Source organism: Nothobranchius furzeri, chromosome 11 (genome assembly GCF_043380555.1).
Source record: "Nothobranchius furzeri strain GRZ-AD chromosome 11, NfurGRZ-RIMD1, whole genome shotgun sequence".
In the NCBI taxonomy this organism is placed as follows: domain Eukaryota; kingdom Metazoa; phylum Chordata; class Actinopteri; order Cyprinodontiformes; family Nothobranchiidae; genus Nothobranchius; species Nothobranchius furzeri.
The window spans coordinates 52,838,002-52,865,890 of record NC_091751.1 but is presented as its reverse complement, the minus strand read 5'-3'; the positions used below and the strand labels follow the sequence as shown (position 1 = coordinate 52,865,890).

Here is a 27,889-nt window from a genome sequence, read left to right as displayed (position 1 = left end):
ATCAGGTTTAAAAAAATTAAATACATGGAGATTTTTTGTTTAACATGCAAAGGGTGTGAGGTTAAAAGTTACCAAACCTTTAAAAGGATCTTTCTAATTATAATGGCATATGGTTCAGACATCATGCACAGGAAAATATGTTCATCTGTTGTTGATAAAGAAAACGCTCACGTGGACACAAATGTAGGCTTATTCTGTTGTTTGACGACTTTAATGGAACTGGAATAGAGATTAACCAACATTACCACATTCTGCCCAATAACTGTAATACTTGTAATTTTATTTATTTATTTTCATCTGGACTACCTTTTCAAAGGTGGTCATAATGAAATTATGGAAGAAAGCACAAAATAGTCTGCAGAAACATTCCACAAGGACTTCCTAAATAAGACACTAATCCTAAACATGCAAAAATCTGTATGGAAAAGGATGAAAATAAACTGGTTAATCCAGAGTTCAGACCTGATTTAATTCTAAATTGTGAATCAAAGAAATATGCAAATTATTTATGAAAATATATAAATAAAAAGATGTCGTGTAAAATAGAATAGAACTGAATAGAATAGACTTTATTAATCCCACAGTTGGGAAATTCACTTCTGTATTTGGATCAAGCAAGTAGTGTTTTTTTCTTTTTTTTTTCTTCTTTGCTACAAAAGCAGTTGGTAGGTGAGTTGCATCAAACATCAACGGAACAAGCTGTCCTGCAAAATGAGTGATTCAAATAAATGAAAATGTAGGAGTCAGGAATGTGGCAGAACTAAGAGAATAGCAGTTTGTTGTGTGTGGAGCTAATGGGCACCGAGCTGGAGAGCACGTACAGTCCTCACAAACAGATGATTAACAGAAGAAAGTGGCCCAATGATCCATGGAAGTCCTATTTCACCGTTCGTCTGCAGCAGATGTCATAAAACTGTCTTAGATATTAAAATAATAAGTGTTTTTCCAAAAATGTGAAGTTCTCAGATTGTTCCTGCAATGGCTCTTAGCAACAGTTGACTGAATAACGTTTTCAGGTTCAGATCAGTTTTAAATTGATTATTTAAAATGTTTCGTTTCTATTTGGTTTCTTTTCAGATGGATAAAATGTCCATCAATGTTGGCCCTTGGGCAGCAATGAAAAAAACAAAAAAAAAAGATTTGAATAAGGGTGTATCACTTCTAAAGTCATAGTTTATAACTTCATTAACAAAGCAAAAACTATTATTCAACAAATTATTGAAACAATAAATGTTTACTCTGTCTATCATAAGTTTATCTTGTTTAAATGCATTTAATGATGTTTACAATAAATAAAATTATTGATATTGCTTGTTCACACCTGTTTTCATTATATTTATGTGTAAACATCTTTACGGTAACGATCTAAGTCATACTGACATCCATTGGCGCGCGCGGGGGGGGGGGGGGTGTTTATGTTAGACCTGGGCGGTGTTGTGCCAAAACTTGTTACTCCATAAACTTTATTTCCTACCAGAATGTCCGCGGTTTTGCCTTTTGTCATTCTTCCTCCTTGGAAAGTAATAGATGCAAAAAGAAAGTATGTTTTTTTTTCAGAATTAGAAAATATAAAAGGGCGTGATCTATACTTATTACCATTAGTTTAAAATGCATATTATGCTAATTTACGATAATAATGCAACTTTCAAACAGCCACAGACAGGCTACAGACGTGAGTGAACTGAAAATGTTATGAACATGTTTATTTGTGTCTACGGTGTTGTAAAAAAAAAAGCGAGAAGATGCTTTACGTGTTCTCTGGAGACGCTGGGATGAGACCCGGAAGCACGACACGCGACCAGATTTCTCAGGGTGACAGACTGCAGCAGTGCACCTGTAAACAATTTGAAGCTCACGCAAGGAGGTGTGCCCTGTCTGTTTTTCAGAACCAAGCCTACTTCCTGGTGTCTGAAACTGCTCTTCGCTCGGTGTCGTAGTAACAGTAGGAGAGGGGCTGTTAAACCGAATGTGGGGGCTCTGTTGTCGTGAGCAATTACTTTATCACGGCTGTCCGCTTTGCTCGTTTAGAGAGAAAATACAAATATGGGAAGCACGGTGATGGAGTCCAGCAAGGACAGCTCAAAGAAAATGCCAAAAAGGAAGAAAAGTCTCCGGATTAACATGCCAGTGAGTTGGTGAAGTAGTGCCCAATTTGGCTTCTTACTGTGACTTTTTATAAATTGCCTCGTAGGTGAACTGTTTGAAGAATTGTGACGAAAAAAAACTGACGATTTTAGCCGTTTTCATTTTCTGCATCTTGCCTCTCGTATGAGCGCGTGCATGAGTGGTGGTTCCTTTTAGGTTAGTTACAACTTCCAAGTTCATTCGTTTGCTAAAAGTCAATAAATATGTCATTTTACCCCCTTTCTCAATCCACGCAACGAGTCTGGGTCGTTTTCTATAAACAGTGTCACTTGTTTGGACTTTTTATTGACTTATTTTATCAGCAGGCGCAGTAACATCGGTTTTAACGGGATGCCATTGAAGGCAACACCCTTAGATGCAATTGTTTACATTCTAACGCCAGATTCTGCAGGTTATTTGTTATGTGATTTCCCCTTTTAAGCAAAACAAATGTTTACTATTTAGAAAAAAATAACTGAAAATATGTTCTATACTCAGAAATAAAACTAGCACTGATCATTATAGTTTCCATTGTATGTTTAGTTTTCCACAACCCTTTTTGTTTACAAATGGTACGGTTAACGTGATATTGCATAAATAGACACTTTACTGTTAACTCACACACCTAGGCAACAGTTTGTTGGTAACTGTGCATTTTCATATGCAGCTGTGGAAAAACTCCAAAACGGGTTGCAATTTCCTGAATGATGGTTCACACTTTTTAAATTGCCATGGCTATCAGGTTTCTCTAACTTCATTATAGTAAAGTCGTTTTTTTAGTTTTTTTTTTTGTTTTGTTTGTTTGTTTGCATTAAAAACAACTGAAGATTCACAACCACTGTTTTTTTTATTCCTTTGTAATGAAGTAACCACTTTCCCCCCACAATGCGTCACATGTTTTTTTTCCCAGTGTGGAATGTTGCACCTACCCGTTTGAAATGGGGAAAGAAGCATGCTATGTTTTGCATTTTCTTGCAGAAGTGAAACCTATGTATTTTGTTTCCATGTTTTTTTTTCAACATTTAAACTCTCAAAGCAGTGAAAATGTTGCTTTTTTCAGCATGTTCCATTGATTAGCCCTTTTTGTTAACTTGTTAAGACGCTCATGAAATTTGATTTAACCTTGACACACAGATATTTTTCTTTTGCAGGACTTTGGTGCGTTCACTTCTCCTCAAATGGAGACGTCCAAAAGCGATGCTCAGACGGTACGTTTTATCACTTTTGTGTCACGTTTTTTTAATTTACTTGCCAACTGTTTGTTTTCTCAAACTCGCCTTTTCATCCTCCCACGTGATTTTTGAAGGCTGTTTGGATCTGTTTGCTTGGCTTTAAATCAACTGGAATTTTGGTTTGGAAGAGCAAAATATTACACAAGGTCATCTTTTCATTTGTGCCATTTCGTTTTGGCCAACAGTAACATTACGCCTACTGTGCCCAGGCATGCCTTGATCTCTTGCTGCAAATTGATTTTTCTCCTACAGGACAGCAGCCTCATCCTACTGTCTGGACTCATTTTTTAAAATAATCTTCCTGTTTTAGCCAAAACATATATTTAAGGTTCATCTTTTGTAATATGTCTTCAGTGCAGAAACTGTTTTGTTATGCAAAAGCTGAGGATCATTTAGACAAAATAGCTGATAGCTGGTTTGCTTGCCCCAACAAGCTCTTGCACAATATGGGATAGAGTTTAGTTGGCAAATACAGAAGATGGGTGTGTGCTCTTGCTTCTGTGGATTGCCAAAATGACTGCTTTAGACTGAAATGCCTAAGTTCCAGGAAAGCAGACTAAACAATTCTCTTTTTGACTTAACTTGTCACAAACGCAGTGTTTGACCTTGATGTGCTCATATCCGTACCAGCTTATTTTCTGCAGAGTGGGATTTTCCCCTCTTTGTTGCATGCAGTTCGCTGTTATTTCTTAATGTTCCTACAATATTAATAGAACTATTTGTGTTGCAAATTTGCTGTTCACAGCCAGAGATCACTATATACTATAATGCTTGACTGTGTAAGAGCCCACAGATGGTTAAATGATTTGTTGTTGTTAGTACATCCAGATTAGGTAGTAGGCAGTGGGAGGAGGCTTTCTCTGACTCCCAGAAGACTGGCTGCCACTTCTCATGTTTTGGTTTGGTGTCAGCACAGCAAATAGTGAAGGATTTCTCCATCTGTTTACATCACATCGACCTTGTGAAGGCAGACTTTCAAACACAGTTAGCCAAAAGTGGCAAAATATGCTGCATTTTTTTTATTTACACTAAATCTGTTTGTGAACTTCCCTGACTCACATTTAAACTCAATGCCAAAAGGTCAGGAAAGTTGAAATATTTAAAGATGACTTTTAGCCTCAGGAAAAGCTTTTTTGAATTTTAGCAGAGCATCAGCAGTGTTTGCTACCAGTAACATTTGCTCCTGGAAAGCTACATTTCACATTCAACAATGGGAGTTTATTGCAAACAATTCAAATTAATAGTTTGTTGCAAAGTGTTAAAAATGTGGGCAAAAGGCCCTGAATAAGTTTGAAATGTAGCGTCTTCTAACTAAAAAATGATAACGAATGGCCATTATGTGATCCAAAACATGCAGACCAGCTGGAACAGGTTCATAACTGAGTATTTCCTCTACTGCTGTAGGAAAAATTCAGAAATATTGAGAATAAAAATACTTTCCTGTATTCAAGGGATGACATCAACCAGTACACTGAGAAAAATAAAGTAAAGCAACAACTGTGGATAAAACGACTATTTAGTTTTTTTTTTTTTACTGCAAAACAAAAAAACTACTGCACCTTAAAACTTACAGGGAATAACATTTGCTGTGGCTCATCACCCATTAAAAAAGGTTAGATCAATGAAGGACGACCCATAATCAATGAGTTAGGAGACTTTGCACCTTAATCTATGAACTTGGTTTTAATGACACGTTTTATCAGTCTTGTTTAAGTCAAACGGGTTGTTTACACACTTCAGTTGACATTTTACACTACTTAGTTTGTGTGTGCAACGAAATATTCAATACTAGCCGGTTAATGTAGAGAAATAATGTAAAATTGTAAACTGAGATGGACAGAGCAGGGGCTCGAACCGTCAACCCACCATTTACAGGTGAACCCCTGCCCCCAGAGGCGCCATCATCCCTATAAATATGTTGTAAACATCTGACAACATCTTAAAGGTGCTGCAGGTTTGCATTAATAGACGTGTTCACCCCTTTTGAATGACTATTTTTTATTTGCCTGCAAACCATCAACTATCGCCTGGATTAAAGTCTACCTGACAAACAGACCACAATTTGTGAGGCTGAAGAACTGCACATCAAACCAGGCGATCAGTAACATTGGAGCACCACAGGGGACTGTACTCTCACCATTTCTTTTCACCCTGTACACCTCAGACTTCCAGTACAAATCAGAGACCTGTCATCTACAGAAATACTCAGATGACTCTGCAGTTGTCGGGTGTATCAGAGATGGACAGGAAGCTGAGTACAGAGAGCTGGTGGAGCGCTTTGTGGCATGGTGTGGAAACAATCATCTGACCTTGAACGTGAACAAAACAAAGGAGATGATTTTAGACTTCAGAAGAAACAGGGTGGAGTCAAACACTGTTTCCATCATGGGAGAAGAAGTGGAGGTGGTTGAGGAATACAAACACCTTGGAGTTCACCTGGACAACAGACTGGACTGGAGAAAGAACAGCGAAGCCGTTTACAAGAAGGGACACAGCAGACTGCACTTCTTGAGGATGCTTGGGTCCTTCAATGTCTGTAGCAAGATGCTGCAGATCTTCTACAAGTCTGTTGTTGAGAGTGTAATCTCTTCAGCCATCGTCTGTTGGGGTAGCAGCATCAGAAGCAGGGACCTGAAAAGGCTCAACAGCCTAATAAAAAAGGCTGGTTCTGTTCTGGGGACGACTGTGGAAACACTGGAGGAGATAATGCTAAGAAGGATTCTCCAGAGAATCAAGAAAATGATGGACAACCCTGAGCATTCTCTTCACAAGACTGTCCGACAACGGAAGAGTGTCTTCAGTCAGAGGCTTCTTCAGTTTCACTGCAACACTGACCGCTACTGGAGATCCTTCCTGCCAACAGCCATTGTAATATACAATAACTCTTTGATGACTTGATTATTATTATTATTCTGAGCTACTACAGCAATCAATTTCCCTCTGGGATTAATTAAGTATTTTTGAATTGAATTGAAACCAAACCTATAGTTTCTGGGATTATCAGGTTCTTGTGCAACATTACATTAAAACAAACATGAACATACTGTGAAACTCAGTTTTAACAGCTCAAAACCACTTGGGGACCAAAGTGAAAGCAGCATTTCAGTTCAAAGTGTGCTATTATGTGCCATCATGGGTGCACCAAGCGTGGATAATTGGAAAAGGTTTTAAATTATATTCAATTTTTGCATTTCGTCATTTCCTTTCAGGGAGTTATTTTTTATTTAATTTTTTATTTTTTGCATGAACTTTATTTACTATCCAATTTTGCTACAAAATGAGTAGATGCTGAAATGGCACTCATTTAACTTTTCTCATCAAACTTTTGCATATTATATAAAACAAATCTGATTGAGAGCGAAAATAGAGTTGATCAAAGAGGTCTTCCTACACCTCCTATTGTCCTGGCTCTTGGCACCAAATATTTAATAAGCATAAACTGTATTTTTTTTTCCCAAAATACAAATAAAACATGGTTCATTTTGAATTTATTGTGAAAAAATAAGTCTTCTTTTATTTTTTACACAACGTCCTACATGTGCCTTGCCAAATACTGTGGGCACGCTCTTCACTTGAGACTCACACTCAGTCTGTGTTTTATGAGATTCCACTTACTGTTACAATGTGGTTAACTAATCACAACAGTGTGTAAAAAGGAGAAGTGACTCCAGAAAAGTGCAGTCATGAGCTATTTCACAGTAAGTCTTTCACTTTGGCTCTTCACAGGTTGTTTACAGAGCTTTTTACACATGCTGTCTCCTCATAATCATACACTAATATTAACTCTAAATTAAAGGTACATTAAGTACCAATTTTACAGTGAAGTAATCACAAGACCGTCTTTCTCAGTCATATTGGAAGAAAGCTAGCATTGAAACAGATTTAATTCTCAGCCGGCTGGGGGGGTTGTCAGTTTTTCTCCTTTCAAAAATACCAAAGAGGGATGTAGTCTTTGTTTACAGTATGTAAGCTCGTGCAATAACCTCAGCCAATAACAGGAGTGACTCAGAAGTTATTTCTTGTACCCCTAAGAAGCCATGATATCCTTTTGCTTCACCTGTGAAGAAGGCAAGAGGCTAACGTTGAGCTAACAATGCTAACGGTGAATTAGAAACAGAAAAATGTCAATCTACTTTTTCAATAACCAGTAACGGAATATTACAGTGAAACATATTTATCTACTTATCAACTTACTGAGTATGACTCGTCTTCACTCATCTAGAATCTTCTGACGCTGTCGTAACTGGCAACTGCCATCAAACTCATGAACTGGAGTGGGAGGAGTCGTGTTTATTTTGAAACATGAACAGCAGTACCCACATTTGACTTACATTATTCTTACTTCATGCACCTTTAATTTATATGGGTGTGTACTGGAAGCCAGGCAATATTTGCAATTTTTAAGACTGAATTTAATTGGGAAACTGTTCAGATGCTACCAAGACACATCCAGGGTTCCCACAGAGCCTCAGACTTAAGACAGTAAAACCTGCTGCCACCAAAACCTGCTGCCACCTATCAGAGTTTGAATTGACCCACGCAACAGAAATTCACAAACTGTTTGCATGAAAACTCAAAAGAAAAAGGTTGATACAATGCTTTTAAAGCTGTTATAGTGAATCTCCAAACAAGCTAGGTTTTTAACGCAAACACGCTCACAGAACATTCACACTTCCCCTCTGTTATCTTTCCTGAGGCACTTCTGCTGGAACTGGAAACCTGCGATTCCGGAAAAAATGAGATGGCGCTAAACACCAGTCGCTGTTTTCTACAGCCAAATGTCTTTCTTTGTCTGTAACTTCAAATGGTGTTTTTCGTTTTGGGACTCTGGTAGTTTGTCCTAAAGTTGAAGTGGTAGCAGCCGGCTTTTTCTCCTTCTCTGATATTATTGAGTGGAGAACCTCTCACACCAGTTGTGTTCCATTGCAAAATACGCAAGTATGTAATGAATGGAGGTCCCAGGAAAGTGTGGAAGTGCGGTGGTTTGGCGAGACCGACAACCAGATGGTCCAGTAGTTGCTTTTAGTCCAAAATGTTTCGGAGGTTCCTAGACAAATGGGAGTGAACCATGTTAATTTATTTTTCCTTATTTAAAAAAAAAAATCTCCACGTAATATTTTATAGCTATGCTATGTTAGCATGTTGTTAAGAGGCAAGAAAAAATGTTTTAAACTAATTTGTTTTCCAAATTTGCCATTGCGGCTTTACATATTGATTCAGTATCTTAACATCAATTATCATTATGTTTCAGTGCGTCGCTATTGCCTTACATCTGTTTTAATTTATTTTTACATTTATCGGTTTTCTTTTGTCTGTCAGGGAGATTGTCTGATTCATTCAGCCAGCCCCGTCAGAGGAGTCTCTGTGAAGAACTCCACCGGTTTCCCATCAACACCTCATTCTGCTCCCACCCCACCAAAGGCCATCACGGCTTCACCCAAGACTCTCTTCCCCTACCCCTCCCATCAGAACTCGCCACCAAAGTCCCCCCATCGCCTAAGTCTCAGCGGCCTCTTCCGGCCCAATTCTACAAATTCAAGCATGAAAATCTTCTCCAGAACCAGAAAAGGTACGTAGAAAGAGTGAATTTAACTCATTAACTGTCACTGACAACTAAAGTCATCATTTTAAATCCAACCACTCGCTTTCAACGGGGCCGGCGTGGGAGCGAGTCCCTGCAACATGGCTCTAAAGCTGATCTTCACCCGTGTGTGTCACACGACACATGATCAGGAAGCAGAAAATCCATGAATTAGGAGATCATTTTGGGACGCTGCTGGGAAAAAAGCGAGGTGCTAACCGGAAAAGCTTCTGCTGCTCACACTTTGACATTGGATTGTGAATGAACGGATAAAGCTAGGAACGTGCTGATTCTTCCTCACGTATGAAATGAGTAAGCTTTCTTTTGTTAGTTTTGGTGTTTACGTGGTCATACAGCACACTGTTCTGTGACTCTTCAAAAAACAGTAAAACGCTCAAAAACGCTGGTAGTCAGGGGCTTTCTGATCAGAAAATGGTTGGCAGTTAAGTTAATAATAAAGGTAAAAATGGGGGGTTCCTGTTCTTGTTTTTAATCCACATTCAGAAATCGGCAGTGGCTTCACTGAGTTCAAGTGTGTTGCTGCATCATTTTTCACCTTTGTACAAAGAGAAAAGTAGAAGTTTCCTTAGAGAAGAAGAGGAAACCACTGTTTTTCTTTGCTATTCTTTGCAGCCACCGTGGTCACGAGTTTACTTCTCTTATCAGACAGCTGATCACCTGAGTGCAGAGAAACTGTTCCTCTTCTTCATGCTGTCAGCTACTTTAAGATGGAGAGAAGGGATGAATGGCTTTGTTTGCTCCTTCAATCAGATCAACAACATCATGCTGTGGATTGAAAAGGCAGTTTATCTCAAGTTCCTGGTTTGGCTTCACACATGTGGGAAGCCAGCCAGCGTGCATTTACCAGCCATCATTGAAGCTCATTAAAACATAATGATGGCAATGCAGAAGCAGAGAAAAGAGGGACTAGGTAGAACAAGGCCGTGCTTTATGAAGAACAGACATGACTGGCAGATGTTCAGCTCTTGTGTCTCCATGTGTTTTTTTGGTGGTTGATCGTTGCATAACAAAAAACAGCCTTGTTTTCATGGAACTGCCCTTCATCAAACGAGTGAGTCATAGATTTTAGCTGGTTCTCATACCGATTCTTTTGTTTCCTTGCAGAGGGTCAGTTTGGCCGAGGTGGGTGGAACAGCGCAGTCAGTGCCAGGGCCTTATAAGTAGGCATGCTCTGTTTTCTGTGGAACTAACCAAAACACTCTCCAGCTAATACCCTCCCCTCAAGGCAAATTCTTGGAATTAATCATTTATGACACGGTTTGAGACGTAGTGCCGGCCCTTCTGACTCATCGTGTGGATACAAGAGAACTATGGTTAGTGAAAATGGTGATCAAGTACAAATAAAAATGAACAACGATGGGTTAGATCGGCACACAAGAATTTGTTTGTACAGTTGTGCAAAAACCTTGACTCGTCTTTTATCCCTTTTTTATTTTGAATCTGTGAAGCCAAACCTTCTCATAAAGTCTAACATTCCTAAAAGGTCTTGTTCACTGCGAAACGTGTAATATTTGTTCTTTTTGGACTATGATCGGTTACTCAGAGTTGCACATGCATGCTGAACGTGAAAATGTTCCTCAACACCTCATCGTCTCCATTAGCCGCAGAAAGGAAATTGACTGGGGTACATCTCCTACATCACAGGAAAAGTAAACATTCTTCAGGCAGGAGAGAGCAGAGTGTGCTTTAGCTAGTAGAAGCTAACCATTAGCAACTCCACAACATGATGTCTTTCTGTCCTAGCCTGTTGCTTCACCAGGAGAATAGGCCACCTACAAGCACTCTCCAGTTGTCCCAGTCTTGAGCCAGCCATCGGTGAATTTACGCTACGGAAGCACTGATATAAAATTTGTGGGCCGATGTCCGATAGTAATGTCACTGTTATGGCCGATAACCGATATTTGCCGATACCGATATACTGACATTAATGCTTCCAAAAGCAGCAGATTTTGTATAGAATGAAAATTATTAAAGCTGAATTTTATGCACACAAAACACACATTTACATTGTGGATCCCTAATTTACCTGGACCATCTCAGACGCCACGTGTAGCCTGTCGACTTCATGTCCACCTCCAAGTCATGGGGCAGTGTGTTTCTAAGCTGCCCCCTTTTCTTTTTCCCTTGTGGGTTCCATATGAAAGCTCCTCTCATGATACGGAGTGCGGGTTTATGTAGAGTATGGCTGATCCAACACCAGCTTCTGTAGCAACACATTCTCACACCCTAAGTGTCGGAAACAAACGCTTGGTCAGCCACCCTCCACGTCAGACCCCAGACGCCAATAGTGCCCTTTTTCGTTACTTATGTGCGAAAAGGGGTTTTTCCCTTTTGTAACTGCAGATCCCAATGCAGCGTAAAACTGACGTGATTAGATATCCGCTGATGCGGCACCGAACCAGCTCGTTTAACCTCACCTAAACCTTAACGTTTCACTATTTATAACCTTCCCCTCTCCCTCACCCTAACCTTAACCCTCTTGCTACCTAAAACGTTACTCTCACTGTGATCAAGCATTTGTTTCCCATGCATTCTGACTCTGAGTCTGACTGTCAATTTTCGTATTTGCCGCCCAAGGGGAACGTTAGAACATACCATCTGGTGAGGGGGAGGTTACAAATACCCTCTATTTTTAACCTCCACCGTGGTAGTTGAAACCTCCCCCTTGCGTTGGCTCGGTCCAAACTCGACCAATGACGAGGCGCCTCCCGCCTCCAGCCAGCTTTTAGAGCAATCGACACATCACTAACGTGTTCGCTAGCAAGATGGTTAAGGTTAGGATAGGGGTGAGGGGAAGGTTAAATAAGAGGATAAGGTTAAGGTCAGGTACAATGAGCTTGTTTGGTGCCCTGGCTGCAGACATCCCATCGCGTCAGTGTAACGCTGCATTGGGATCTGCAGTCAAATAAGGGAAAAAAAACCTTTTCGCACATAAGTAACGAAAAAGGGCACTTGTGGCGTCAGGGGTCTGACGTGGAGGGTGGCTGACCAAGCGTTTGTTTTTGACGCGCTGGGAGTGACAATGTGTCGTCTGTAGAGGATCTCGTCCGCTACAGGCTGCTGTCTTGTTTGTTGTCACAGTTCCTTATTGGCACTTCAGTCTGGCAGGTGGATCTGCGGAATCTTCCTTTAGACGGCGTTTTGCATTTTAACCTAAGAAAATATTCATTGCTTTGGGCCAATCAGACACGAGACATTTTTCATATCCTGAATCATAATTTGTAAAATTGTGTCTGTAGTTACTAGCAGCTTTTCACAGAGACAAAACGTGTTCCTATTTCTCTAGTTTAATAAATGCTTAGCTGAAAATGTAACATACAGAACACATTTAATGGAGGTTTAACTTTTTTTTGTCCTGATTATGTAAAGGCGTGTTTTTAAGTATTCATTTTAGGGCTGACTATTCTTTTGTTCTCCACTTGCCCATAATAACCATTTTTAAGCACACACTTCTGTAATGTACTGCAAAACTTTAATTTGACTTCAGAATGACTGATAATGACTTTTTAAAATTTTGGTTTTAGAGTTGGATATTTTTTTATAATAGAGGTTGACTGTAAATTCAGTGCACTGTTGTGAAGGGAATGCAGACAAGGAGGGGAAATCCGTACAACGAAAACAAGCCTAAAAGCCTAAAAACCTGTTCTTCAGGACCACAAAATATACCAAACTCTGGCTCTTAGGAAACCACGTTTAAAGACGGTAGTAAATTAGGTGGATGAATAGCAGACTTTCTACTTTAGCCACAAGGGGGCGCTGAAGGCACAGTCTTTAATTTGTCTTTTAAACATGTCTCAGGGAAGATAAATTGCTTTAACATTCATCATTTATTTGCAGTTTTTCCAAACATAGACAGTTGGTTCATATTTGGTACATTTCTCATAGCTCCTTCACCAAAACCTTTTAATCTTTGTTTTTTTATTGGCCAAATTAGCATTTTCATTGTCCACAAAAATGACCAGAATGTTACACCATCCCTGCTGGTTCTAAATATGTTTTCCCATCGCCTGGACACTGTCAGCCTCTTGCTGCTGTTGTGTTTCCATAGCCTTATCTGGAAGTGACCAGACTGTCAGGAGCTCCTCTCACAGCTTTCTCACCCCCACTCCCACTCTGCGTTACCACTGTGAGCTGGATTGTTGTCAGTAAATAAAAGCAACTGGGCGGTTTTGACCTCCTACATTCTTTAAATCCAGGCCTTACAAGGGTAGGATTATTATTATTTATATTTGGCTGAACTCAAATTGTCTGACGATCGGACAACTTTAAACTGATGTTAAATAAATCGATCAGTTAAATAAATCGATCACATGAAAACTGATATTGGGCATGATGGTTACTGTGAAACACTTGCATAACATGTTAACTGAGATCTTTACTGGTTGTGCTTTGACTATTTTGAGCAGCTGGTAGTGAGTGGAAGCTTTCTGATCAGCTGACAGAACATGGGACATCCCGCTGTCGTCATCTGACAGAGGGGCGGGTCTCAAAGGTCAGCTCCCCAAAACTGCACCAGCAACAGAGGGGAAACCTTTATTTGTTAGGTTTAGAGGAAGACGTTTGCTTCAGGAAACAGTCGGCTCCTGTAGAAGCTGCATCACGTGATGACTGAGTGAAGCAGATGTTCCTGTGCTGAATTTACTCCACGAAAAGAGAGGGAGGGCAGGGAAACATGCAGCCCAAACCAATCGGAGGGGGGTTTCTCTCGTGGGCTGGCCTCCTTTTACAGGCTGACATGTGTGCTATATTAAAGAGATGCCCCCCACAGCTGCACCTGACAATTTACAGCACTGGCTCTCCTGAAAGGAGAAGGGTCTGTCCCAGTTTCTTTGCATCACTGCAACGGCAGCTCTGTGGAATCTACTACTACTCTTCCTTTTTTCCCTCATCAGTACAGCAGCTGCACACCGCCTCCTGCTGGCTCAGCTCTCAGCTTTTTCTTCTTTTTTTTTTTTATTCTTTAATTTACTGGATTTGCAGCCTTGGCTTCTATTGCTGCGTTTGTTAAAGTGGACCAGCTTGTCTCTAAAGCATCTTCCATCGACCGGATTTGCTTCCGATTTCAGGTCTGCGTCAAAAGTAAAATACCTGATCAGTTTGGAGCTGTCATTTTTGCTCCTGATCGTAATGCAGATGGTCATGGTCAAATATTGTTTTGAGCCAACGACCCACAGCTTCCAATGAAGAGGTTTGGCAGCCTGAGGAGGAGCAAGAAACGAAAAGAGCACGATGGGCTAGAAGGAAGGCATCAGTCCGAGGCGTCGTGTCTGGCTGGTAACGCTTTAGTCTCACCTCTGCAGCTCACTCATATCTTCTAGTTTGATTTATACCGACTGCTGCATGAATAAATACATGTATCTTCAGCTTAAAAAATATAGTTTTTGTTGCTGATGAACTTTAAATAATTGGTGCAGAAACAGTGCAGCCTTTAAAATTAACACTTAACAACTTTTATAATACTTTTTGGCTTGTTGGCTTATTACTCATCACTAGCAGGTTAGTAAATGTGCGTGTCAAGTAAAATTGCGTTGCTATGAAATCCCCCCCCCCCCCCCCCCCCCCCCCCCGGGGGGGTGGGTTTTGTCAGGAGATTTAAAGCTTTGCTGTGGAAATTTAATATCTGCCTGTCTCAGTCAGGATGCTCACTAGTCTGTTTTTCCTTGTGGCTTGCAGTTTTTCCTCTAATTTAAACGTCACAGATAAACAAGACACTATTTGGCAAGTTTAATTTAAAGCTTCTGCCAACAAGACCATAATTAAGCCTCTAAACAAGATACCTCACATTTAACGATTCAAAAACAACCCACCACTTCCTCACTCTGACAGTTTTAGGCTAATTTTAGCCTAATTATTTAGGATATTAAACAAACTAAATCTTTAAACCTGTTTATTTTTCCACCAGAAATTAACTTCTGTTCTGGCTAACTCATAAAGCAGCTTTTCTTTCTTCTTGGTGTTTCTTCTGGTTGAATAAAGTGGAGAAAAAGCTGGGTGTGATTTAATGTGGAACATATCAGCTAAATGCTTTTCATTATGACTACTAAGGGTGTTGCATGTAGTTTAGGTGGTGCTAACACAGCTCATCTCTGGTTTCACGAGTGCCTGCCATGCATCTGCACAGTGTTAGGACCTGGGCCAAAGGTGGTGAAGCTGCAGGGATGAGCAGTTGGCAATTCAAATGAGACGCACCTTCAATAAAGTCGTTATCAAGCTGGTGAGAGATGGTGTATTTTAATGAGATGGAACTGCAGAATTTTTTGTTTTTATTAATTTCCTTTTACTTTACTGAAAAGTAATGATCACTTTACTTTATGTCACTTCAAAGTCCTCTAGATTCACTTATCGTGAAAATGGAGCTGAAGCTATAAGATTACATTTTTGGACTTCTCTCTGTGTGTAAGGGCATAATCTCCATGTGGATTATTTCTTCAGGTTTTCCTGACAGGAAGTGCAGCTAACAGAGTGAGCTAACCGTTGTTTCAATGACTTCACAACTCTAGATTTAGAGCCAAGCTGACCTTGGTTTAGTAGAAGAGAGGAGCTGAGTCCGATCTGGATGATTAATGTCTGTGTTGGGCTGTAGACGACCACGAGTTTCTGTGAGCTGATGACACCTCATCCAAATCCTTGAATCCTTTGATCCTCCACACAGCAGAAGCAACAAAAAAAAACCGTGTTGCTTTCATTGTCTCCTTGCACACTTTAGGAATCTAATCTTGTTGCCGATTTGATCATCAGTGCAGTGATTCTAACCAGCATGGATGTATCTTATTCATCCAAGTAAGTATTATTTGTGTTGCACTTAGTCGACCAATGAGGCTTGTGTTGTTTTTAGTGGTTGTGGCTCCACGTGACTCTCAGCCGACGCCTCAGGAAGCAACCAGAAATCAGGTTTTTGTTAATTGAACTTGCAAAATAATTAAAAAAGATTGTTTTAGGATAAAAAAAGATCTCTATAGTTTTCTTGAATTGTAAAATCTTTAAAAATATGCTCCTAAGTAAAATATCGACCCGAGAGTTCCTTGAGGCTCTGGATGTTGTAGGGCCGTGTTGGCTGACGCGGCTCAGCAATATCCCGTGGACATTGGGTACAGTTCACTGGACTGGCAGACCGGGGTGGTGGTCCACCTGTTTAAAAAGAATGAGATTGCCGATACAAATAGTGGAAAGGAGTTTTCTCCGCAGGGCTGGGCTCTCCCTTAGAGAGAGGGAGAAGCTCGGAGTAGACCAGCTGCTCCTCCACATTGAGAGGAGCCAGTTGAGGTGGCTCGGGCATCTAGTTAGAATGCCTCCTGGACGCCTCCCTGATGAGGTTTTTCGGGCACGTCCAACTGGGAGTAGACCTAAAAGAAGACCCAGGACACCCTGAAGGGACTATGTCTCTCACCTGGCGAAGGAACGCCTCAGGGTCCCCCCGGAGGAGCTGGCCCAAGTGGCTGGGGAGAGAGAAGTATGGGCCTCCCTGCTTAGGCTACCTCCATGACCCGACCCCGGATAAGCGGCCAAAAATGGATGAAAATATCAATACACTGAAATAATGCAAGGTTTTGTGTTATGATACTGTATTGATATTTTACAAACGTGTATCCATTCTTTCTTTTTATTAACTTACGTGCAAAAATGTATAATGAGATGTCGCAATAACACTGGATGGCCCAGTCCCAATACCCACACTGTAGCTTACAGTCCTCTATGAAGTACACTTGGAGAAAGTGTGTGTAAGGCTTTGAGTGCTTAGTAAACAAGTGTGCAAATAACTGCAGAATAGGGACGGTGAGCATTGCGTCACCCACCTGTTCCACTGCATCATATCTTTGCAACTTCCCAAATGGAGATGCTGGTTGCTGTGTTTGCTAATTTGCTGTGATTTAATTGAAAATACAAGTTAACAATTTTTCAACAGACATGTAATGCATTTTTCCAACAGAGAAATGTCTGCCTACATGTGTACACAATTATAAAATATTCAGTATTTTGATACCTATACTTGAAAACACATTTTTTTCAGAAAGGACACTTTCTTTGCCTTCCTCTCAAAATTCCCACGTAGCAATGGATTGTGGGCAATACCCTACGCCAAAGTCTGCACCAATGCAAGCTCTGGTGAAATATGGATCGAGGGTGCAAAAGGGGGGCTTGACATTCACCCTATGTACTTGTACCACTGGACAGGAATGTGCAATTGAGGGGCGCAAGGATGGATGTGTGGGTATTGGGACTGGGTCGGTGTGTCGGGCCTGAGTTTAAAAATTAATTTCATTCTAAAAAACTGCAAATATCGTCTGACTTTTGTATCACAATTTATTGTATCGTCTTGCCTGTGTTGCGATAAATATTGTATCACTAGATTCTTGTTGACACACTCCTAATGCGCACAGTTTATGCAGCTATTTTTTTTTTTTGTTCCTCTGTTGGAAGATAGTTTGATGAATTATTTGGGCCCTTAAATTCTGAGGAACATCTCAAATTATTTTAGAAAAATACAGATTCCTTGTTTTGCCCAGTAATTAAAAATCAACGACACACTAAAATAATCCTGTCCTTTGTTTACATTATATTAAAATGAGTTGCCGGTAATTAAAGTGAAACTGTGTTTCCGGGGTTTTCTGGATGGTTCCTGACTGTGTCTGGTAGTTGGATAGACCAGGGGCCTCGCAGCCTGCGTTATCTGCTCCTGTGGAATGTGCCACAACAGCATGGCTAAAAAAAGACGGCGGAAGCTGGGCACACCAAAGAGGGCCGGTCAGCGCCAACTAAATGTCAAGAGATAGTGTGGCAAAAAAAATGTGCTGTTAACACACAGGGGTCTGTTTAAATAGGCAATAGCTAGTTTAATTATGTCAGTAAAGGAGAATACTTAGTTCAGCTATGCTAATATTAACTTAACCTTTTCAATCCACACCACCAATAATCATAATAGAGGCCATCATGTGGTGAAAGCTTGTAAGTCTATTTCATCCACGTCCCTTATTACATGACCCTGTGGAGGATCCGTAGCAGCATGCGTGTTACACATCGGAAGATGAGGATGTCTGATGTGTACACGCATGCAGGCGGCCATGTGACAAACGCCCTCCATGTGACGAACACCTTCAGTGTGACGCCTCTCCAGCAGCAGCTGACTGTTGCTCCTGAGCTTAATGTGGATCTGACTCATGATGAAGAAACAAGACGAGAACGGCAACAATGGATTAGTCCCGCATGATTTAACTGCAGTGACTCGTGCTTTATCGACCCACTATCGATCCCTTCATACAGCATTAATTTGCATGTATAAATGAGATGAGACTTGGACTTCCTTTGGTGGATTTGTTTGAGCCAGATCACTGCAGGGGCAGTGGAGTATATCCCACTGGGGCTAATAAAGCCTTGAATCAGATGTTTGATCACTGACCAAAGACACTTTAGAAACTACAGATGTGGTCTTGTTTATGCTTAAAATGCCACGGAAAAATACATTTAGAGTGAAATGTAAATGTTTTGGTAGAATAAAAAAAAATTGGGAGGCTTAGTTGAAAATATTTTTTTTGTTTTAGAGAGAAATTAAGAAAATAAGGATAATCAAAGAATGTCTAGAGTCAGACTGATCCTGATCGGATGTGTGATGGTTTGAAATTGATCTGTTCTGTGTGGAAATTAAAATTAAGTCAATCAATGGCAGAAATTCAGCTCAGTGGCTCCTATGGTGACCCAGAGATCATCTGAAGACAGATGCTACTAGAATGTTACCATCAACCTGTTTATTTATCAGCATCAGCATTTTCAGCAGTAAGTCAGCTGTGTTTAAGGTGTTTTTGGGGGGCAGATATTCACATAAAGGTATTATAATTTTAAAATGTATCTATAAAAAAAAGGAGAAATAATCCTTATGGTATAGTTCTCAGTTAGTTCCCTAGCACAGCCACTGCTGCAGCTCACCACTCCCCATGGGGATGGGTCAAATGCAGAGATGTAATTTCACCAGAGTGTGATGAATTTATTCTTTATTGTCATGTTATTTTTAGGCAAATGGTAACTTCCTCTGAACTGTTGATGTCCCCCGAATAATGCATCATCATCCAAATCAGTGTCTGCTGCTGAATGAAGCCAAATTTATATTTAAAAACTGTTTATTTCCATCTATTTACCGTTTGTGTATCTGTTTTGAGAGGGAAGGCAGTGGCCAAGTGGTAGTTGTTCAGTCATGTGGCAATGATGCTAACTGTCTCAGAAGTAGAGCTCGAACAATATTGGTTTTGCCATTGCCGATGACGATATGTACGCAGATTTTTATGTGCCGGTTTTCATGGCTGATATCTAGACATTTTCCACCTTATTTTCATGCTAAAATGTCACCAATAACACCAGTTGTTGCTCAAAATTTCTGGAGCCTAATCAGTTTTTGAAATTGGAGTTTAACTGTAATCTTAACTTTGTGCACTGCTCTGTGTTAAAGGGATATGCCACCCAAAATTGAAAATTTGTCCATTAGATAAGTTGACATACAGCATTAGATAAGTGAGGAAAAAAATATTTTTACCCATCCCAGTCATTCTCCTGACCCGGCTGTACTGATTTTGCATTAGCTTAGCATTAAAAACAGTAAGTAAATGGATCCAATTAGCATTGTGAGTCAAAACGTCCTTAAAATCACTCAGTAATGATCCCAGTTCTGCTTGGTGACCTAAATTATCAGACTGACTGCAAGTGAAAATAATTGGTAACATAAAGAAACCACAGGTGCCATTTTCAACTTGGGACATCGGCCAAAGTCGATGTATACATGCTGGAAATAGCAGCCAACTGATATATCAGTCTACTCATACTCAGAAGCATATGTGTGTGTGGATATTAAATATTATCATATTTATACATTCAATTATATTAATAACAATGAATATTGGTTATATATTTTATGGATATTGACATCGGCCTACATTTACATATTGGCACAACCTTAGTCATGTTGTTTTTATGGTTTTGAGCCTAAAACATGATAGATATAATTGGTTTTCCAGCCATCTTTAATATAGTGCTGGTGTTCCAGGTTCACACAGCATCTCCCTTTTATTCATAAGATTCCTCTGGTTTGGTTTCTAGTTCAGTAGCTCCAGCTTCAGGAGAAGCTGATCCTTTTTTCTCTCTGCAGCTTCTGGACTCTCAACACCACCCTCCACCCCGACCCAAACGTCCAGCCAGCCAGTGTTCAGCCAGGAGGCTCAGCGGAGTGGTCCCAGCCTAGAACACCTAGAGCCCAGGTCTCGGGCCCAGTCCTTCTCCACACCCCCAGACACAGGACAGCGTCCCAGTTTTCCCTGTGCTAAACCCCCGATCCCCTCATTGAGCCCCGTGCTTCCCTACTCTACCTCACAACATGTAAGTTACACATTATTTAGTAAAAATGTTACTACATTTGAAGGTTTCATGTGGTTTTGCATTATGACTGTTGAGTTGGAGACGCTGAGGTTGGATCAAACTAGAAACGGGATGCCTTTGTTTACTTTGACCACCCGAACCCAGAGACGGATAAAAAAACATGTCTCTCTGGTTTTCACATGCTTAAAGGATTTATTGACTTGAATGAAAATGTTTAGTCTATTAAATTGTCCTTTTTTTTTTACTTAAGAATAAAACACTTGAGTGGTGTGTTAATAAGCCTGTCCCAGCCTCAGGATGGAAATAAAAAAATAAAATAAAAAATCAACCGATTAGATTTCCTGGTCATGTTTTAAAACTACTTAGCACTGTTATGGAAGTATTACCTTGAATTGTTGTGACGGGTGAAATATATTGAATTTGTGTTATGTCGAACCAAAAAGCTAAAATGCTGTTTTTGCACACATTCAGAACCAGACTGCTGAGTCATGGTGTTGGTGTTGCTAACTTTCCCCCTTATTTTGAATTTACAAAAGCTTCCTTATTCTCCTTGCATGACTCATGCACTTATTTACTCAGAGTCACAGGAGTGTGTTTGGACTGCACTGTTGAAGCTTCATGTTTGTCCAGTTCGCTCAGAGCACCTCGCAGAAGAACAGAGTGTGTAAATTTTGTTTTGACATCTTATCGGAGGCAAAATTACACATCAGACTCGAGTCCTTCAGTTAGAGCAGAGCTGCTGCATGAATCATAACAGTATTATCTGAAGACCTGTCTCAGTCTCTCTGAGGGATTGTGGATTCTAGTGAATCGATATTTCATCACCAGTGCTGATATTAACATGGGGTCTTGGGGTTACTTCTGCCTCTCACCAATCGCACACAAGGTTGCACTTTACCGTATTTTATATATATATATATATATATATATATATATATATATATATATATATATATATATATATATATATATATATATATATATATATATATATATAATTTTAAGTGCAATTAATTAAATACTTTCTGGAGGTTTGCTTCAAAACCAAATCAGGTCGTATGCCTGCTGTGGTGCAGCAGGGCCAGATTTATGAAAGTGCAGGGATAGTTAGAAGTGCTGAGTCATCAATGGAGGACGACTTTGGTGGACTGTAAAGCATCCCAGAGCTTTTTGCAGGCTTTTTCTGACCATTACAAAAGCGTGCTGTGGATGTGGGAGTGAAAAGGGGGGGGGACCCAAGCACATTTTGAATAGCCTTTTAGCATGACACAGCATATTTCCTGCAGGGAGCTGGAGGGTTTGTGACATACTTTCATCCTGCTGCAGCTGTTCAGGCATTGTTTATTTTTTCTTTAGTTTGTTTGATTACTGCGTGCGTGTGTGTGTGTGCGCGCGCGCGCGTGTGTGTAAATGTAATTCTTTTTGCTGATTTTTGTTTGTATTAAAGAAAAGACGAGGCTTCCCCAGCTTCTTGCTGCTAGGCAACGCTGGGATTTCCTAATATGGAGAGGCAGCCAGGTTTTCCTGCGTTAAGGGGGCGTGTCCTTCGGGCGCACAGCTTCCTTCTTGCGCCTCTTTCCTCGCGGTGAGCGGCGTTTTTTTGCTGTAGTTAATTATGTCCACAGCTGATTTGTGGTCGTCGGTTTGATTCTCACTCGCCTGTCGGAGCAGCTTCGGTTCCCGCAGCCGAACCGAGCGGATCCGGACCGATCCACCTCGGTTTGAAAGGGGGTGTGTGTTCTGCTGAACACGTCGCTTGTGTATATTTAGCGGCTGTAAAGCGACGCTGCACTGCTGTTTGGTGGGTGCCTCTCTGTTTTTGATCTGCTGCGACCTGCAGGGGGAAGAAAAAAGTCACCAAGCCTCACAATTCACCGCTCGGTTGTTCCTCTTGTTTGTGTGCGTGGTCGTGCGCGCTTTCACTCCAAACTTGTGCCCGTTTCCCCGCAGGTCTGCGGATTATTCGAAGGTATGCTGGAGAAACTTGAACTAGACGATGATGGTAAGTGTGCTGCTGTGAATCTGTGCTTATCGTGGTGTGAATGTGATGGGGATTGCGGGTGTTTCCAGTTTCAGACGCATTTGCGTCGCTTTTCATCCCAAAGCAAAAGATTCAGCTCCAATTTGGCTCAGAAGAGAACCATCCTTTGGGTTTATTTAAAATGTGATTAATGGTGATAGATAACCGTTTTAAATAGGATTTCTCTGCTTAAAACTTGAAAAACGTGTTATTAGTCATTTTCATTAGGAAATAATTTATAATTTCTGTTATAAGTGAGTCAAAAGGTTTGTCACCATAATATGTCTAATAAAAAAACAACTTTATCCTGTCTCCGTCTGACTCATTCATCCTAGTTCCCAGAGTCCTTTGCAGGCCAGTTTTTTCCACTGTTTGTGTGCTTGTTGACATTTAAAGCAGAGTAATTATCTGTAAGATGGAACAGGAAGGTGACTGTAAGTGGTCCACGGCTGTAATGGTTGTTTATGCTGGAATTGTGTGTGCGCTCTTTCCAAGCTGTCATTACTCATTCCCTGGGAGATTTCTCCTTCCTAAAGAAGCATTTCTTTTTCTTTTCCCTGCAGCTGCTGAGCCAGAGAGCGACATTTACATGCGCTTTATGAAATCCCACAAGTGCTACGACATCGTCCCCACAAGCTCCAAGTTGGTTGTGTTTGACACGGCGCTCCAAGTTAGTTCAAGTTTGTGTTTTAGTTTCTTTTATCGCAGCTTAACCTTCAGCCGGCTCAGATGTGACTTTGTTACAGAAACAAAATGAAGTTTTGTTTTTTTTAATCTTTCCAAACCAAACGTTGGGTTTAGTTAATGCATGATAAAGCAGGCTGGAGTAGTTGAACTGTTTCTCTTGGGTGTTTTGTCCTGGAGCTGGTAAACACTAATCCAAGGAAGGATTTGTCTCTTTGGTGTGTAAATCATCAACTAAAGCTAAGGGCTATGTCTGAAGGAGAAGGAAAGCCACACATAGGTTATGATGAAGGTGAGGTCTTCACCCCCTTAAAATGTAATCCATAAAATGTTTTACTTTAGGACAAATGATCAGTTTTTATTATGATTTTTGCTTGATTTGATGATCAGCTGACAGAGTAATTTAATTTTATTTTATTTCTCCACAGGTTAAAAAAGCGTTTTTTGCCTTGGTTGCTAACGGCGTGAGAGCTGCTCCGCTATGGGACACAGAGAAGCAAAGTTTTGTGGGTAAGAACTTTTTTCCCACTATTATTTTGGGAAATAAGATAATAGGGAGCCTAAGTCCGGTCGAAGAATGAGAAAATGAATGCAAGTCAGCGGGGTTTAAAGAGCTATTCTCTAATCTGCTTTGTCTTACGCCCTGAATCTCGCATATGTTCTGTTTAAATGGAAAGTCATGATGTGTGTTTCGAGCACACCTGTCACGTATTTTGAGATTTATCGCTTTTTAAAATTCATAATTAGCATGACTACAAATCTCCCCTAGTGTAGCTGATGCTTACCTCGTGGCCAGATTTGTGATGCGTCCTTCCTCCTGAAAGGATTCCGAGTTTGCTGAACTTGCAGACATTTTGCTCCTGCTTTTCCTCCGTGTCTGGTTTGATGACGTCAGTTTGGTGATGCACGTTTGTAGTCCTGCATGTATTTTCACACAAAACCTAAAATAACTTCTGCTCCTGTTCAAAAATGAGCGAGTTCTTGGCATCAAGATGTGTCGTGAAATTTTACGGACACCATATGTGAAATCCATGGGCGGCACATAACAAATGGGATTAGAATTAGCTTTTATCGCCCCTTTGACTTGCATAAATTTTTTTGTTCTTCCAGGGACCCATGGGCATGACTTAGGCTGTTCATCACAGTCATATTCACTAAAAGTCATTAGAAATTCTTACAAATTACATATTTATTTAATCTGGGACTGAATTAAAACTTTTGAACCTTAAACCCAGTCGTTTTTACGTTCAAGTCTACTAAATATCTGAGACGGATTATAAATTGACTAAATAATCTGGATTTTTACTTAATTGTTTGGCTTTGCTGAGATGGAAAACGTGACTCTTGCTGGCATGTGAGGTCACAGCTAAAGGAAGGCTCTGTATTAATTGGTCATGGCTGGTGGAGCATGATTCTTTATTGAAGAAAACATTAAAGCCGTCCGAAGCAATCGAGCACAGAGATGACTCATCTGTGAGAATTCTCTCTCGCTCGGCTTGTCAGTTATCTAGAGTCAAATGGCGAGCTGGTTGGATTTGTTCAGCCTTCCTGAGAGTCAGCTTGTGATGAATAATGAATGTCAAGTCAATGTGAGAATAAAGCGGGGGTGGGGGGATCAGCGATGTGTTGTTTGAACCACGCCCTCGTCTCTCTGCCTGCAGGCGTGTTTTCTGTGTGTTGTTTGGAGATTTGATCTGCTTTAATGGCCGTTTTCACTGCAGGAATGCTGACAATCACAGATTTCATCATCATACTGCACAGATACTATAAGTCGCCCATGGTAGGTTGACCTGCACATCTTTATCTTTAATCTCGCTCTTTAACTTAACTCATTTTTGTCCTCTTTAGGTGCAAATTTATGAACTGGAAGAACATAAACTTGAGACGTGGCGAGGTGAGTGTTATGGAATATTCCCACCGCCTCATTAACGGAGTTTAATATCTCACAAGGTTTTATTATTTTCTTGCAGAGGTTTACCTCCAAGCCACGTTTAAACCTCTTGTTAACATATCACCGGATGCAAGGTGCCTTTTCCTAAAGTTTGTTGCAGATTTTCCCGTTTTTGGTCTGACTTGGATGCCAGTAACAAATGGCCACATTTTCTGTGTTTTCCAGCCTGTTTGATGCCGTGTACACCCTCATCAAAAACAAAATTCACCGCCTGCCTGTCATCGACCCCGTCACGGGGAATGCACTTTATATTCTCACTCACAAGAGGATCCTCAAGTTCCTCCAGCTGTTTGTGAGTCCAGTAACCCCCACACCTGTCTGCAGTTGGGAAGTGGGATATTTTCCCTTCTGACTTGGTTTACTGTCTTGTGTTTGGCGCCTCCTTGTGGTCAGTGTGTGAAAATTACCATGAGATTAGTAAATAGTGCTGATTGTAATTTTCTCGCCCTCTTGTTGGGTGTTGTTGTTTCCAGATGTGTGAGATGCCAAAGCCTGCTTTCATGAAGCAGACTCTGGGTGAGCTGGGCATCGGAACGTACCACGAAATAGCTTTCATCCACCCGGACACCCCCATCATCAAAGCACTCAACATCTTTGTGGAGAGACGAGTGTCGGCTCTGCCCGTGGTGGACGACTCGGGTGAAGTTTCAAACGATCGTTTCATTTTGATCCTTGTATTTTAATATTTTGTTAATAATAAGTACCCCCTTTTTATTTTCTTGCAGGCAAAGTTGTGGATATTTACTCCAAGTTTGATGTGATTGTAAGTTTCCTGTTTCCATAATTTTAAAGTGTTGAGGTTTTTGTGTCTCATGACAGATTCACGTCTGTGTGCAGAACCTGGCTGCAGAGAAGACGTACAACAACTTGGACATCACCGTGACGCAGGCTCTCAAGCATCGCTCTCAGTACTTTGAAGGAGTTATGAAATGTCATAAAATGGAAACTATGGAAACTATCGTGGATAGAATAGTCAAAGCAGAAGTAGGACACAGACATTTACAGGAATTAAGTAAGATTTGATATCAGATTTAGGGAAAGCTGGTTTATTTGTACTTCCAGGTGCATCGGTTGGTGGTGGTGGACGAGCACTCCAGTATCGAGGGCATCGTTTCTCTTTCAGACATCCTCCAGGCTCTAGTGCTCAGCCCTGCAGGTATAGATGCTCAGCATTGGTAGCCCCAATTCCCCCCACTGTCCTGGACCCTGAGCTTTCCCTTCCCTCAAGTCCTCTAACCCTGCTCCAGGTAGGAAACAACACGGGCTCGCCTCTTGGCCGGACCTGTGGACGGCATGATGTCGATCAACGTACTGCTTGTCCTGAGGGACGATAATGTGTGCGGCAGTGTTGTACTGAAAACAAAAGATCGTGCAGATTAACAGCCTGCTGTTTTCTTTAACACAATAAAAAAATCTCAGTTTTATTCTAAAAGGGAATAACTCACATGTGGAGGCATCGTGTGTTTGGGATTCTGCTCAGTTGCACTCCATGTAGCCGCGTTTTGTTTCCTCAAATGTTCCTTTGATGTGAAGCATGTTTGGTATTGATGTGCTTGAAAGAAAAATAAGAAGCTTACACCATTTTACCAATCCTGGTGTTGGAGGGCAGCTGTGCGTTTGGGCTTAACACCATCAGATCAAAGTCGGTGCAGTTCTTGGCGAAGAAAACACGGCACGCCGGCATCGATCAACTCCCCAAATTTAACTCGGTACTCATCGACGTGTTATCAGCTCTGCCTGCATCGAACGGACCTTGGAGTGAAGAGGCTGCATGTTAGGGTTGAAACAAAGTTCAGTGGGGCTGACGTGGACTTGGGATCACTTTATCTTTGTGTTGCTTAAAAAAAACAAACAGCTTTCTTCTTATGACTAAAGGAACACATTAAGGGAAAATATACACCGCCTGTTAATGGAGATTCACTTAGGCTTCTTTCCCAGTGTTTACAGAAGGTCTGATGATGATCCCATCTGTTCTTTATGACCAAGGAAATTGGTGCAAATAAGCACTATTATTTCCTGCAATCTCACCTAGAAGGATGAAACGGTTAAATCCAGCTTCCAAACTTCTCCGATTACAATGAAAATAAGAACCATCACGTCTGTTTATTAATAATCTTTCCTCTTTCTTCTCAGCTGCCTGTAATTAGGACAACCTGACCGAATGAGAGGCCGATGCATCCGTTTATTGAGACAGATGGGAATAGAATTGAGTGAGTCTGAGTGAAGGTCCTGGAGACGCCTGCCATCAGCGTGCTGTAAAGACTCCCAGTCCAAACATCTAGACGCTGAGTGAGGTGGACTTTCTGCACTGACTGTTGATTTTTGCTCTTTGAACACCGATGAGATGCGCACACGTTACGGATGTAATATAAAGTAAACGCACACAGCCGCAGGCAAACATAACATTTAGGGGGGAGTGGGGACGAGTCTGAGACGGGTTCTAACAGATCCGGCCATCAGTGTAGCTACGCCTGTGCTGCTTTCATGTCCCACAGCTAAAGAGGAACGTGAACTTTAGTCGCACAAATACACTCTCCCCTCCTCAGTGGTTCAGTTACTAAAGAGTGATGATCTGGGCCAACATGGATTACTCAGTTTGTGCCTTTTTGTTTTTCCCCCTCTTAAGTTTACAATAAAAACTTATTTCAGAAAGTTGCAGACATTTGATAAATAACTTTTCTCTTTTTTTTTTTTAAACCTGCTGCTGCTGAGATATTCTGTCATTTTGGCTACGATGTGTTGAAATAGATTTTTTCTCCCCAGAATTCCTTTTACTGAACAGTAAAAATGTTTTTTAGAGGTTTAAACTCCTTACAAACAACCTGCTTAGCTTGGCTGTAGCTCCACAGGACTCATCTCCGTCTTCGACTGTAAATGGGTCCATTCTCGGATAAAAAATAAAAACGTCACAGAAAGCTTTA

The 27,889-nt window shown here is 40.8% G+C and overlaps 1 protein-coding gene across 5 annotated transcripts; it reads left to right on the top strand.

The window, feature by feature from the left end:
- The first annotated feature begins 1,909 nt into the window (after positions 1–1,909).
- On the top strand, positions 1,910–27,889 carry LOC107383943 (5'-AMP-activated protein kinase subunit gamma-1). Of its 5 annotated transcripts, none has more exons than XR_001572810.3 (16): positions 1,910–2,127; positions 3,276–3,332; positions 8,676–8,925; positions 20,087–20,313; positions 22,264–22,315; positions 22,897–23,003; positions 23,446–23,527; positions 24,739–24,797; positions 24,866–24,911; positions 24,988–25,042; positions 25,134–25,260; positions 25,442–25,607; positions 25,694–25,731; positions 25,806–25,952; positions 26,031–26,215; positions 27,102–27,306. XR_001572810.3 is itself a non-coding variant. In XM_015956862.3 (16 exons), exons 1-16 carry the CDS (start codon positions 2,044–2,046, stop codon positions 27,113–27,115), a joined length of 1,605 nt encoding a protein of 534 aa, XP_015812348.3. In that variant the 5' UTR covers positions 1,910–2,043; the 3' UTR covers positions 27,116–27,889. The 5 variants fall into 5 exon arrangements, 1 of the variants encoding a protein (XP_015812348.3); XM_015956862.3 differs by having other exon boundaries at positions 26,031–26,124; positions 27,102–27,889; XR_011515486.1 differs by lacking the exons at positions 1,910–2,127; positions 3,276–3,332; positions 8,676–8,925 and adding an exon at positions 13,912–14,232.